This window comes from Pteropus vampyrus, unplaced genomic scaffold, assembly GCF_000151845.1.
Source record: "Pteropus vampyrus isolate Shadow unplaced genomic scaffold, Pvam_2.0 Scaffold116, whole genome shotgun sequence".
NCBI classification, from domain to species: Eukaryota; Metazoa; Chordata; class Mammalia; order Chiroptera; family Pteropodidae; genus Pteropus; species Pteropus vampyrus.
In genome coordinates, this window is record NW_011888897.1 from 329,991 (window position 1) to 345,195 (window position 15,205).

Here is a 15,205-nt window from a genome sequence, read left to right on the forward strand (position 1 = left end):
TAAAACTTATATCAAGTAGTAGACTTGATAGCTAAAGAGAGAATTGCCGCAGGAAGGTTGAGTCTCCATTTCTTTGAGGAACCTTCTTCTGACTTTTTAGTCTTGCTTTGCTGTCTGTGTCTGAGGTCCCACTGCAGCCTCCATCAGAGCACTTACTACCAGTAATGCAATAGGTATATAATTGAAAGTTTCCCCATAGCCTGGAACATGAGCTTGCAATGAGCAGATACTGTGTTTTATTTGAAATTGTATCTTTTGCTACAGCAGAAAGGCAGATACAGATTAAATGCTTATGGATCTTTGTTGAATAAATGTTGATTTTTCTTGGCAAAAATGTTATGAAAAAAAGAGAATCTCCAAGAACTGTAATAGGAGATTACAAAACTCTGTAGCTCTGCACTTGTGAAATCTTTTACTTCCCCAAATCACTTCTGTGATAAGCATATCTTTTTTACTTTTATTTAGTTTCTTTAAAAGTAAAGGGTCAATGTAAGAGGTAGTGTAGCTTGATTTGAATTTTTTTGTGAATAATGTACAATTAAATGTTTAAGTTGTAAAGAGTACTGCACAGCAGTCGACATTATTAAAAGAGAATTGTGTGTTATTGCTATGATGAACAAAGTATTTTTATGTAATCTGCCTGAAGATTAGTTCAAACATAAATGGAAAAGCCAAACTGGAGCAATTTATAGATCAGTACAAGGAAACTAAACTATTTTGGAAGAAACAAAGAATAAAGAATTGAGGATAAAATGTGAAAAACTAGATATTTTGACTAGACACAGAAAATCAAATATACAGCCTCAACTAAGTGGAAAAACCTTCTGCAGTCAATCAATAGTTTCACTCCTGAATTTTACAAGACTTTTGCAGTGAACATTTTGAGTAATCTTTAAACTGTCATTTACAGTTCCTCTTGTGGGGGAAAAAAAAAGGCTGTTAGCAGCAAGATGGAGAAATACTGAGTGTTAGAAAAATTTTTGAAGGATAAAGAAATAACAAGGCAAAATATTTTTTAAATCTTCACTTATAAGATTCTTGTTGACAAAGAGAAAATAGTGAATATCATGGAACACAAAAAAAGTATACAAAAATAATTAGTTTTAAAATCAAGAGAAATCATGAAACTATCAGATAAGAATTACTGTATTGTTTGCATCCAAAAAAAAAAAAAAAGACTGATCATACAATATCCTGATATATTTTGAAGATTGTAGATGACTATTATGTACTACATGATCTAGACACAATTTAGAGACAAATAGAATGATGTAAACCTATCTGTGGAGTGATAAAAGTAATGTACACAAGAATTTTAAAGGATCATTTATTTAAAATAGTTTAAAATATTATATATATTTATTTAAATTAAAAAATGTTTTCCTTAGTTAAAATGAGATGGAACTTGTTTCATGAAATATTTTTGTATTTATTTTCATCTACTTAAAATTATCTTGCATTTTTAACAAGGAGCTAATGGGCATTTCTTTGTTAGGCAAATGACAATTAATATTTTTCATAGGACAGGCTCTCAGAAATCCAACTCTCAGTTGCCTGTCACCAAGACCATAACTACTGAACCCCATCTACACACACACACACACACACACACACACACACACACACACACACACTAAATTCATCCTTTCTTGTATATATTTTTTCTACTGTCAAACAAACTCTTTCCTAAGCCTACACTACGAATGTTCTTTTCTCCCTTATCTTCTGTACTTATAATGGAATCTTCTCTTCCCTTCCATATCCACCTCTTAGAACATATTCTATTTGAAAGTCTCCCATAAAAAGCAGATCCTTTTTCCTATAAACTCAAATTTTGCCTATACTCATGATATTGATTATCTTCTCCTATCTCATAGAATATTTTCTAACTCTATGTTTATATTTTTTTCCCACTAAATAAAACCCTCAGAATCCAAAGAGAATGTTTTATTAATCTGTTCTTTTATAATGCCAAAGCTTAGCCCAATTAATTGAAAATTTTTTCAAATGCATTCATAAAGTGCTACAGAAGATGGTTTATTAAAATGTAAATAATTATTAGATATGAATGGACCCTAATGTTGTGATCAGTCATAATTTCCTTATATTTATTATAAAATTGAAACATGCAGTGATGTAATATAAAGTTTATGATTTCTTAGGTATTTAGTAGCAGAGTAGACTCGATGACTTTCTATATATAAGACAATTTTATGGTAAAAAAGGGCTCGTAGGTAGCAAGAAATTTCAAAATTATATCAATAAGAAAGAAAAAGAAATATCAGGAAAATTATATTTTTCCTTAAGTGATATCTTTAAAAATCAAAATAGTTGGCAAAAAATAAAATATGATAATTAAATTCTAATGAAATTAGATGTATGAAGGGTATGTGTGTACACACACGTGATAATTTTGGGGAAAAGTTGATGTAAAACATTAAACTCAATATACTAGTAATTACAAGAAAGAGGAAAAACATCATAAAAATATCTGAACAAGAGCTCAAATGGAAAACTATGTCTTTTCAGAAGTTTATTGTTTAAAAATTCTAGAATAGATTTTCATATTGAATTATATCAATTTGGAATCAAAAAGTGTCTTAAAGAAAATATATCTCATATTTTTGTTTCATAGATAAGAAGACTGAGGATCGGTGGGTTAAATATTTTTTCAAAATGCCATAACTGTTTCCTGTTGTAGCTAGGAGTTAAATATTTCTCACCTTGCTCTTCACAGCCTAAACAGCAAGAGAAACATGATAGGTTTTAGTAAAAACTGACACATAAAATTATAAAATTTATTTTGTCTTTAAAGAATTTTCTTAGACAACACAAATGCACTTCTGATCATTGGATCGGGCTGCACATGACAGAAAGTCAAACGGGAAAATGGATAAATGGAATCATATTTAACAAGTGGTGAGTTTTTTTTCCTGCCATTATTTAAATTTAGATAGTACAACCTTCTTTAGAACTTGTGCATTAGTAACATTTCTCTAGAGCCCAGGATTTGTATGCATGTTGAAAAGATGGAATGGAGAAGATTGAATCATGTTTGAGAATAGTTCCAAGAGTCAGCCAGAGAGGCTGGGAATCGAGCTCTAAGAAAGTCTCCTAGTTGGTTATTTTGAAAATGAAGACCTGATATTCATAAACACAGTCAAAAAAATTAAACTTTTGTTTGATTTTTGCTTATCTTCTCCAATTCTATATTCATATTTCAAGCTTTATGCTACCTGTTTGCTGACACCGTTTACAATTTATGAATTTGTTATTTTAGCTTGATTTTATTTGCAAATTGGGTCTAAAGACCTGAGTTCACTGCACCCATAACCTCAGTATAACCAGCCCAAATGATGACTACCAGCCCCTTTAACCACTTAGTTCATATTAGAATTTTTCAATAGCAATACAACTGACACATTGGACTGAATAGTTCTTTGCCATGGGGAAGGGTCACTTTCTTGTGCATTGTGGAATGTCAGCATCATCTCTGGCCTCTACCCACTAATAGGGGCAATTTTTTCCTCTCCACTCCACTTGTGACAACAAAAAATATCTCCAGTTATTGTCAAGTGTCTCTTGTGGGGAGCAGGGAGAAGTCAAAATTGCCTGGGGTTAAGAACCATTGGTTAATATGAACTGGTATGAACTGGTAGTTCCACTGATTATACGTAACTAAATTAATTTCAGTTTAACAAATATAGATTCTTGGAAGACAAACTCTTATTGTCCAAAGTTACAGATATCTTAACCCTAGCATGAGAGTACTGCATCACAGTGCACTTTTTTAGGTCCTTAAAAAGATATTTTTAAAAGATGTCATTGGGCAAGGGAGAAATCATAGAACTCCTCAGTAAGTAGTATTTAATCTCTCTATTGTAGGTTTGATGTGAGAGGGAATGAAAAATGTGCTTACCTCAGTGATGATGGTGCAGCAACAGCTAGATGCTACACAGAAAGAAAATGGATTTGCAGGGGAAAAAAAGGCGCAAGGTAAATGTTTCTGATGATAGACTTATAACCATTGGTGGGATTGTTTTAATCGGTAACCTTTTTTTCTTTCTTTCTGTATAACTTTCAACATTTTACTGCTTTAATATTATAGTCTGATAATACATCTTGATAATTGTTAAAGTAATTTCCTTCAATTTGTATTTTTACTTTTCAAATGACATGAGTCTTTGCTTTTCAATAGCAATTTAGAAGAATCTTGTAATTTCATACTCTATACGTGAATGCTCGGAGTGTTGTATTTATAACATTATTTTCTTATTAACTTTGTATTGTTTTTATCTTTTTAAATAACATACAATTTCTCTAAACAGTTATGGAAAATTATTTACCACACACATCCCTATTACATGTATCTATTTTTTTTTTGTTTTTACAATTATTTAATTTTATTATCTTTTAAAATAATTGTTTCTATATCGAAATGTGACTATTTTGGGTTATTCTTCTGTTCAACATCCATTCTGAAAGCTCTCATAATTTCTAATAATTTGTAGATTCTTTTAAATACTGCAAAACAAAGCATCTAATAAGAGTTTTATTTTTTCCTGTTGTAACTATTACTTATTTTTTATCTAATTAAAATGGGTAAGATAGCCAGGAGAATATTGGCAGTTAATATTTGTGACTTGTCACAAATTTGTGACGATATTTGTCACATTTTACGGAAAGTGCTTTTAACATTTCAACATTAGTACTGTTTTATCTAGTGTTTTTAATAGTTCTTTTCTATTCTTATTTGCTATTTTTATTTATTTCTTTTCTTTTTCTTTTTCTTTTACTTTTTTTTTTTTTTTGTTATCTAGGAGAAACAAGGGAGGTTTCGCCCCCTGAGCCATCTGAAAGAATATATAACCCAGCAGACTTTCATGTTGAATTTATAGTTTCCAGAAATGGGAACAATAAATTTCTGTTTTAACAAACCCAATTTGTGATACATTGTTGCAGCAGTGTTAACAAACTTGTACATTGTGTATTCAAGATCAGTTTATTTTCATTTCTATATTCCATCTTTCTTGAATACAAGCCTGAGCTAGAATGTCTCTTTCTTGTTTCAAGGCTCTTTCTTAAGTTAAGGAAAAATATAACCTCCAGGCATCTCAGTTCAGTCCAGTCTAGTTTTACCTATCATGCTACAAAAGTGGACAAGAGCAGCACTCATCAAATCACCCTAAATCAGTATTGCCATATCCAGTGAACTTGCTTCAGTTAACATCTCTCATGTTTTCTCAGGCAGTATTTAACATTAATTTTCTATTTCCTCATTCTGTAAATACTGTCTTCTAAGAATTCTGCAACATCGTATTCCCCTGAGATTCCTTCTGGCTCCCTGACTTCTCTGCTTTCTCTGATTTCAGTACACTTTTTTTGTCCCTGTCAAATATGTTAGCCTTCCCATAGTTTTAGGCCTTTTTCTCTTATCCCTTTGTACTCCTTCCTAGGCAATCTCTTTTAATAATTGCGGTCAATATCCACCTATTCCACGATGAAACTCTCCCTGAATTTCAGGTTTTAATATCTAACTGCCTACTCCACTTCCGTGTCTCAACTGTACCTTAATCCAAACATGTCTAAAATTTAATTTATAATTTTCCACCCAAATAAGGCCACTGTTAGTGCATTAATGTGAACCACCATCCAACTAGTTACATAAAAACAGACACTTGGTATTATCCATAATGTTGTTTTCTTCATCTATCATTTCAGTCAATCAATAAGTCTTATTAATGTTTATATTTCAATTCACTTCTCTTTATCATCAAAGCTTTCATACTGGTTCATCATCTCTTGCCTAATAGTGAATTGGTATCCACTTCCTCATATTCCTTTTCCCCTACTATCGCCAGGGTAATGATTTTGAAACTCAAAACTGACCGGGTTACTTTGCTAATTGGCTTCCAATTGCTTTTTGAAATGAAAGTGGGAATCCTTACATGGCATGTATGACATTTCCTATTTTACATCCATATTTCACACCCAGCTTATCCTTTCTTGACCTTTACTAACACAGGCTTTGTTTGCATTTTGTAAAAGCATAACATACTCACTGAACCCAAAAGTTTTTTCACCTCTTGGAAAATTTCTTCTTTCTATTTAATTCTACTTACTTCAGATATAAATTCGTCACATTATTTAATGAAGTACTAGCCAAATTCAGTGACAACATCAGATCCTCCTACTTTATATTGTTACTGTTGTGATGATCGGAGTTCTGGTAACACACAGGTCTCAGTTCTTATCACTGATGAAGAAATGAATTTCTACTTTGTGACAATGATGAAAAGTATTATTTATTAAAAGCACATTTTAAGGTAGAAGACATGGCAAGCCTAGAACTGGCTAACCACTGGAAATGTGGATATGTATCTCAGTGGGAGGTTGGGCAAGGGTTATAGCCTGTAAGATAGAGAGCTATAATTCCAAGAGAGGGAGAGGTCTGCATTATATTAGGGCCGTGATGGCCATTACAAAGTTGTTCTTAGGTGATTAGCACATGAGGTAATTTTGATTGACATTTAGCTGCTGTATAACACTTTGCCTAGTGCACATGTGCTTACCCAGAATATAGTTGGTTATAATTAGATTCATGAACTTCCAGGAATAAACATGGTATTAAAATGATGGCATAATGAGGCTGAGGTTGTGGGCAGGTTAGGGTGGTAACCTTTTGTGCATGTGTCTGTAGCCAGATTAAACCAGCTATAGATTTTGGCCCTCCCGTCCTTTGTCTCTGGGGGTGCAGGAGGGATTCCTAATCACCAATAAGGTGTTCTTTGAGTGATCTCTAGGCTGGGCCTCTATTTCTTTGTTCTCCTGTTGCTCATGTCCAACTAGCTACCTAACAATATTTTCATAAGTATTATGCAACTTTTCTTCATAACACCTATCGAATTTGATTCAACTAATATTTATCGAGCACCTATGATGTGTCAGGCATTGCTTTAAGTAATGACATAATAGAAATCCAAAAGGCAAAATCCTTGCCCACATAAAGCTTAAATATTAGATGAGAGGACAGAAAATAAAATATAATATTTTGAAAAATACAAAGAAAAGCAAATTATTTGGAAAAATAAACAGTTTTAAATTTATATTTACCTGATTCATTATATTATTAATGTTTTTGAATCAGGCTAGAACATAAAGGCCCATTCAAACATTGACAAAAATGTTTACTAGTGTTCTGCTGAGGTTATTACCATTAAAGAAAAAAACTACAAACCAGCAAAGGATTGTGGAGATCAGGGATACAGATGTCACCTTGAAGGATAATTCTTATGACTATGTTTGGAACTATTTGACCATCAAAATAGGAGATAATGAACCATTGAACGAAATGTGAAAATGGGAGTCCACAAAGATACACATACAAAAATGAATAAATTGAAATTTTAATGATGAATGAGATTCATAAAATTTAGAAGTACCTCTTGTCAAAGCAAAAATTGCATTAAAAAATGTTACTCGAAGAAGGAAGACTTTATAATAGGCTATAGCAATAGAGGAAATAAGCCAGAACTCACTTTGAACAAAAATCTGCTGAAACAGAAGGCAGCGGGATTTTTAAGAGCTGGGGTAAGGTGGAGATCATACATCATCTTTGTTTGCTACATGACTTTACGCAAAGGAAAATTAGACCTTCATGATAGGAGGTGGTTTTACAACTTGGAGCTGAGAACCCACTGAAGTCGTCTTCTACCCTCCCACAGAAACTGAGAAATAAGGGTGCTATCTTTCTTTATGATTACATTTCAAAGGGATGGCTCCCAGGTCCTTGAAAAAGACATTTCTAGGTTGTAAAATCTTAAGAGGATTTACAAAAATTTACATCTCAAAGGCGCAGAGAAAAAATTTCCATTTATAATTTTCTAAAATAAATGCTCTTTAAAAAGGAGGCCAGGGGTACATAGTAAGAATGAGTGAAACAAAGTTTAGGCAAGCTGAGGAAAATCTTAAGGCCATCTTGGCCACTCCCTACACACAAGAAAAATTAATCACAAAAGGAAAAAAGTAACTTGACAGTGAAGTGTGGTAGATACTACTTTAATCGTGTGAACAAAGTGAGTATCGTCAGTAATGGGACAAATAAAATTGTGTACCATCTAAAAGGACACAGTGAGAAGACAGCTTCCCTGCATCACTTCTCTACCATTCCTGCCAAGGAGTCATAACATGAATAAAACCACGAGAAATAATCAAATTCAAATTCAAGAGCATTTTATAGAATAACCAGCTTGTAATACTCAAAATGTCAAGGTCGTGAATGTCAAGGAAGGTAAGGAACTTCTTTAGCTAGAAGGAAACTAAAGAGACATAATATCTAAATGCAGGAAATGAGTCTGAGCTGGGTGTTTTACTCTAACGGACATTATTGTGAGAATTCAGAAACCCCGAAGGGAGTCTGAGATTTAGTTGGGAGTATGGTGGCAATGTTCATTTGTTGATTTTGATAATTGTATTGTGATTAAGATATTGTTTTGTAGGAAACATACACAATGTTATCCAATGATACTGGAAATTTCATAATAAAATTACATCAATTTGGCAACTAATTCTCAAGAAGTTCAGGAAAAATTTTAACTATTTTCTGAATACATAATCTTCTTAAAAGTTTGTGATCATTTCTAGGATTAGATAAAAGTTTTATAAAGTCTAAAGTAAACAACATATTTAACACATTTTACCCAATATTTCAGTTTTAAGGTTTATGTCATAGAAATAAAAGTGCTATTACTTAAGAAAATCTTTAGAATATTAACTATAGATAGTTTATAATAGCAAAATCCTGGGGAAAAAAGTTCATGCTCATCAAGAAATGAATAAAGAATGTATAAATCCACTCTATGTTGCAACTCAGAACTATATAAAATTTGCATAAAGTATTATTAATAATAAAAAAGCTAAATACAGAAAAGCAGGCATAATTTAATAACATTTGTTGTAAATAAAAAATAATAAAAATTCTGAACATAAATGCATCGGATTATGTTAGCATATATAAAAAAGTATATTTTAAATTGTTAACATAGATTATTATGAGACTAGGACAAATGTAGATGATGGAGGGAAAATGGAGATGAGATTTTGGTGTTTAATTACAGTTTTAAATTCTTACTCCTGAAGATTAATATTAGAACCTAATAGGCCCAAAACTTTGACTATTGATTATTCCACTGTCAATTTTTTTGAAATTCTAATATTGACAAACCCATTTGAAAACACTGCCGCAGGTTTCAGAGTAAATTTTATTTTCCTTGATGGCAGCACAGCTGTTTTCTGTAGCTGGTCCTTTTATGAAGAATCTTCGGAAGGGAGAATAAATACATTATTAATCATTTTTTGCTGAAGATATCCATTTGTATTTGCAGCTAACACGCTCAATTAAAAGGTAATTCAAAGTTTCAAGATATTTTCAAATATCTTTACTAGCTAAACATTATTATAGGGTCTCTGTAACTTAGTATTACTGTCTGTGAGTGGCAGAATTCTCAGTCTATTTGCATGACAGAGCTAAGAATAAATGTGTGCCCACATTCCTGTTCTAGTATTCTTTGCATTGTTCCATGTGGTCTCTTAGATTAAAAAATAAGATTAAGTTACATGGACAGCTCACTTAACATTTCTTGGTTTCTCATATCAACTCGTACAATGGTGATAATTATATTTGTTATGAGGTTAAATGAATTAATATTTGTAAAGCACTCAGTATACAAGCTGATCCATGAAAGCTTTAAATAAATTGTATATTTATTATATTATTTATCCATAAGGCAATCTAATAAATACAATAACAAAATTATCTACAAAATACTATAGTGTTAGCGATTTATTCTATTAGGAATTTATTTAAGTTGAAGAAAAAGTTTAAGAAAGAGTCATGAACAAGATGCACGTGATCATCAAAACTTCCAAATTAATAAGGGGCAAATAAGTACTGGATTTTCATATTGGAAAATACACTGTGTCCAAGTTGATGTTGGAATTCTGTATTGAACATATTTTGAACAAAAATCCCTAGGCATGGTCTAAAGTTAAAACTCAGTCTTATAGATAGTGTTGAGTGGATTTGGCATGACGAAAAACCTAAGTTGGCACCTTCCTAAGTAGTCTATCAGGTAATGTGCAGTGATAGAACTCTATCCTCAGATGATACACACCCGTAATTTTATCGTCCATTGCAGACAATGGCTTCAGTTGACTTCCTTAGATTGATTAATTTGCAGTGAGATGGAAAATAAGTAATATTCAATGATAATATAAGGATGAAGGAAAAATAACAACAGTATCATTAATTGATTACCATAGTGTATTAATTTCTTATCTCTGTTGTAATGAATTACCACAAATTTTGTGGCTTAAAACAACACAAATTAATTATTTTATAGTTTGACTGAGAGTAAACTATAGTTGCATGAGAGTAAAATCAAATGTCTGCAGGCCTGCCTTTTGCAGACACGATGAGAAAATCTATTAATTGCCTTTTGCAGCTTCTAGAGACTGTCTATATTCCTTGGCTATGGTTATATGACTTGGACCTCTGTGTTTGTCTTTACATCTTCTCTGACTCTGCCCCTACTTTCTTCTCCTGTAAAAACTCAGGATTACATTGGGCCCATCTGGATAATCCAGCATGAGTATACCATCTCAAGATTATTAATTTAATAACACCCTTGAAGTCTTTTTTTGCCATACATGTTAACAGAGTTACAGGGTTTGGGGACGAAGATATAGACATCTTTGAAACCCTTATTCTGCCTACCAACATAGGGATAAAATTTGAATTTACTGGTTTTACTATTTGTATTTATAATTAAACATTTTATTATAAAATTAATATAAGCACACAAAAACATTGATGAAAAATATTAAATCCTCAATCACCTCATGTAATTGCTGAGAGAATTTTGGATTATTTTGTTCTGTATTGTATTTCATTTCTCATTTATCTTTTAATGATAATCCTTTGATAATCATACAATACAAAAAATTACACACAGTTTTTCAATTACTAAAAATGGCCAAAGTAAACATTGAAAGCTTTGAAAACAAAAGACTACAATGGTTCGGCCCACCTTTCCATATAAATTATGAATAGTTTTTAAACAATAACTGTGCAACCATTATTGTTTTCAAGTTCATTTGCTTTGAAAGCCATACTAAAATATCCATCATTATTCTAATAAACATTAACTTATTTTTCATCCTTCAAATTCTCCACTGCCAAGAACTAATTGAGAGTGGCTTTTGGTGGACTTAGAGATGCTTTATGAAGATAAGTTTCACAACAGACAATAAGTCAGATTGCCTTTTAGTAAAGACTCACATCTTTGAATCTAATGGAGAACTGTCCACCCAGGTCCATGTCTTCTTCTGGGAGGTAAAGTTAAGCCCAATCCACACATAGTTTGATTGTTTTAGATTCTTCTGTATAAAAGCCTAAAATGTAGGTAACGAGTAGCTAAATGAACATAACATTTTAATAATTCAAACATATTAAGTAAGATTTTAGAATTTTATTAGACAACTAGCACTGCATGAAGATTCTTATACTAATTAATTCATATCCAATTTTCTCACACATTATATAATATATTACATACACATACACATACACATACACCCCTTGCAAATTGAATACAAGTCTTCAGACCAGGACTAGCATGAGTCAGGTGAGGCACTGGCTCGAGCTCAAAATTTAAGAGGACCTCAAAACAATAATCAAGGTAAATGATAATTTAATAGAAGGGTGGGAAGAAGTTTGAAGAAAGCTTTATAGAGGCTAATGTCATAACATGATACTAAACCACTTACCATTTCCAGTTGGTCCTGAACAATTAGTAGATGAGATTTTCTCCCTAAACAATACCCATAACTGTCGCTCCAACTTTTTAACTCATTAGAGAACCAATAACACTTTTCTTGATATTTGAGCCATTCTGATGGGCACAATCCTATAGAGAAAAGGGGAAAACAAAGAAAAATTAAATTACTTATGTATCTCTAAAACTTGACAGAATACTTATGTGTTACATGAATAAAAGTGGAGCTATAATAAAATTACTCATAACAAAGTGTTCAGACTCACAAGGTGTTTAAAACATAAATAATAATTCTTGGAACTTAAGGAAATTAATTTAGTAAGATAAAGCAAAACTTATACATAAGAGATTTTTCATTCCATCATCTAATATATTTACTATAATAACATTAACCTATGAAGATATATATTATATTAATGCTATTTGAAAGAATAAATGAAATATCTATACTTTTTGCTTAGAATTCATTCATATAAAGTTTTAGAATCTCTATCCCTGTTTTATATCTGTAAATCTTTTAATATTGTCTTTTTAATATTAAAAATATCGATATTAATTTTTTAAATCCCTTCATAATTACGAGTTCATAAAATCTTTTGATTTTCTTAAAGTTAAATTGAGTTATTCTCAAATTAAAAATATCTGAGACTTTTGTCATAATAATGGGAGAAAAGTGAAGTATATATAAAAATCTAAGTGCAGGCCAATATAACTATTCAAACTTGTGGCCAATACAATCTTTTTTTAATTGAGGTAAAATTCATGTAACATAAAATTTGCTATTTAATCATTTAAAATATCATAGATTTTAGTGCAGCCACAGTGTTGTGCAAATCTGACTAATTCCAAAATATTTTTATCACTCAAAAATGAAACCTCATAAACATTAAGCAGCCACTACCCATTTCCCCCACTTCTAGCCTTGGCAATCACTAATCTGTTTTCGTCTCTATAAACTTGACTATGATGGACATTTCATATAAATGGGATCATATAATATGTAGCTTTTTGTGTCTGGCTTTTTTATTTAGCATAAAGTTTTCAAGGTTCATCCAATATAAGCACGTACCCGTATCTCATTCTTTCTTATAGTTATATAATATTCCATTGCATGGAGGTAGAACATTTTGCTTATCCATTTATCAACTGATGGACATTTGGCCTGCTTTGGCTATTATGAATATTTCTGCTATAAACATTCATATATGAATTTTTGTGTGGCATTTGTTTTTATTCTTTTGGGTATATACTTAAGATTCGATCATACGATAATTTTATGTTTAAGTTTTTGAGGAACTGTCAAATTGTTTCCCATAGTGCGGCACCATTTTATATTTCTACCAGCAACATATGAACAATTTTTCAGGTCCTTACCGATACTTATTATTTTTGTTTGACTATAGCTACTCTAGTGGGTGTGAAGTGGTTTCCCATTGTGGTTTTGATTTCCCATTTCCTTAATGACTAATCGTGTTAAGCAACTTCTTGTGTGCTTATTGAATTTTTGTATAGTTTCTTTGGAGAAATTTTTTTTGTCTTTTGCCCATTTTTTAATTAAGTTGTTTGGGTTTTTTGTTAGTCTTGGAGTTAGTTATAAGAGTTCTTTATATATTCTGGATACTAGGTATCTATTTGATATATAATTTGACATATAATTTGCTGTTTTGCCTTTTCAATTCTTTGATAATGCCCTTCGATGAACAAATGTCTTTACTTTCTGTGATATTCATTTAATCTATTTTTTCTTTTGTCACCTATGCTTTTGATATCATATCTGAAATCATTGTCTAATCAAAGGTTATAAAGATTTACATATATTTTTCTCGTAAATTTTTTAAAATTTAGCTATTATATTAAGGTTTTTGATCCATTTTGAATAGGTTTTCTTATATTGTATTAGCTATGTATCCAAATTCATTCCCTGCATATGGCGATCCAGTTGGTCAAGTCTCATTTGTAGAAAAGACTGTTCTTTCCACATTGAATGGTTTGGAACCCTTATCGAAAACCATTCAACTATAAGTGTATGGGCTTAACGCTGGACTCTCAGTTCTATTCCATTGATCTATACGTCTATTTTAAGACCTGTACAACACTGCTTTGATTACTGTAGATTTGTAGTAAGTTTTGATATTGGAAAATGTCAGTCTTCCAAATTTGGTTTTCTATTTTCAAGATTGTTTTTGCTATACCTGAAACTAATATAAAATAATATTGAATGTTCACTATGATGGAAAAAAATTGTTTTTACTATTCAAGATGCTTTGTAATTCCATATGAATTTTAGGATCACCTCATCCATTTCTGAACAACAAATAAAATTTTGATAGGAATTTCTTTGAATCTGTAAACCATTTTGGTTAGTATTGCCACCTTAAACAAATTGTGGTTTATTCATGTAATGAAATGTTATTCAATAATAAAAAAAAAATGAAGTGTTGATACATCGTACAACATGTTTGAACTTCCAAATGTTATTAAGCTAAGTAAAAGAAGCAAGACACAAAAGGTCAAATATTATGATTTCATTATATGAGTATTCAGGTAAATCCATAGCAACAGAAAGCAGATTAGTAACTTCTAGGAGCTGGTGGGGACAGGGGAGCAAAGAGGATAATTAGTTATTACGTATGTAATTTCTTTTTTGAGTGATGAAAATGTTTTGAAACTAGACTGATATGGTGGTTGCACATTTAATGCTCTAACACCACTGAACTGTTTAATTTTAAATGGTTAGCTTTATGTTTGTGAATATTACCTTAATTAAACAAGAAGAAAAAAGTAATAGGAAATCACTATCTTGTAATTTGATGTACAGCATTTAGACTAATGAATATTTAATGGTGGTTATGATTTCATTTTTACCTATCAAAGCTTTCTTAACTGAAAAGTTTGTGTTATGATATCCAACATAATGAGGAATCAGAATGTAAAATATGTGGTAAAATTACAGTATTTTAATTGATTTGGGACTTTGGGACTTGTACATGTAAAACAGAAAGATAATTATAGTAAACCATATATAGATGATATTTTTATATGTGATAAAGATGAAAATACAAACTAAGGGATTAGAGAAAAACTCTTTGATAAATAATTATAAAGTAAATTAATCTGCACCTTCATCATATATCATACTATAAAATAAATGTCAAAAATTCAAAGAGTTAAATGTTAAATTAAACTAAAAATAAATCAAAAGTAGAAGAGGTAGTTTTCCTAAATTCTTTATGATTGGAACTTCTAAGCTTAAAATCATAATGGATAATTTCTTAGATATAATTACTTTGATCTATTTTGTATTTCAAAAGGATAAGTAAAAAATAAAAAATATTTACATACTGCCTTATCACAATTAAGTTTTCATATTT

At 31.0% G+C, this 15,205-nt stretch overlaps 2 protein-coding genes across 3 annotated transcripts in view; one reads left to right on the top strand and one right to left on the bottom strand.

The window, feature by feature from the left end:
• Positions 1-15,205, top strand: part of CLEC2B (C-type lectin domain family 2 member B) — a 47,219-nt gene that overhangs the window by 15,152 nt on the left and 16,862 nt on the right. Inside the window, exons 4-6 of one of the 2 annotated variants that reach the window (XM_023534033.1) lie at positions 2,816-2,919; positions 3,886-3,996; positions 4,821-4,937. In XM_023534033.1, coding sequence (XP_023389801.1) covers positions 2,816-2,919; positions 3,886-3,996; positions 4,821-4,848 — 243 coding nt within the window. In that variant the 3' untranslated portion in view covers positions 4,849-4,937. Of the gene's footprint in view, positions 1-2,815; positions 2,920-3,885; positions 3,997-4,820; positions 4,938-15,205 lie in introns of those variants that run through there. The other variant, XM_023534034.1, reaches the window with a different exon arrangement.
• The window catches only part of KLRF1 (killer cell lectin like receptor F1), a 9,907-nt gene continuing 3,910 nt past the window's right edge, over positions 9,209-15,205 (bottom strand). The window contains exons 3-5 of the mRNA XM_011365756.1: positions 11,827-11,966; positions 11,339-11,451; positions 9,209-9,317 (exon numbers count right to left, since the gene is read on the bottom strand). Of these exons, the coding sequence (XP_011364058.1) occupies positions 9,209-9,317; positions 11,339-11,451; positions 11,827-11,966 (362 nt within the window). The remainder of the gene's footprint in view (positions 9,318-11,338; positions 11,452-11,826; positions 11,967-15,205) is intronic.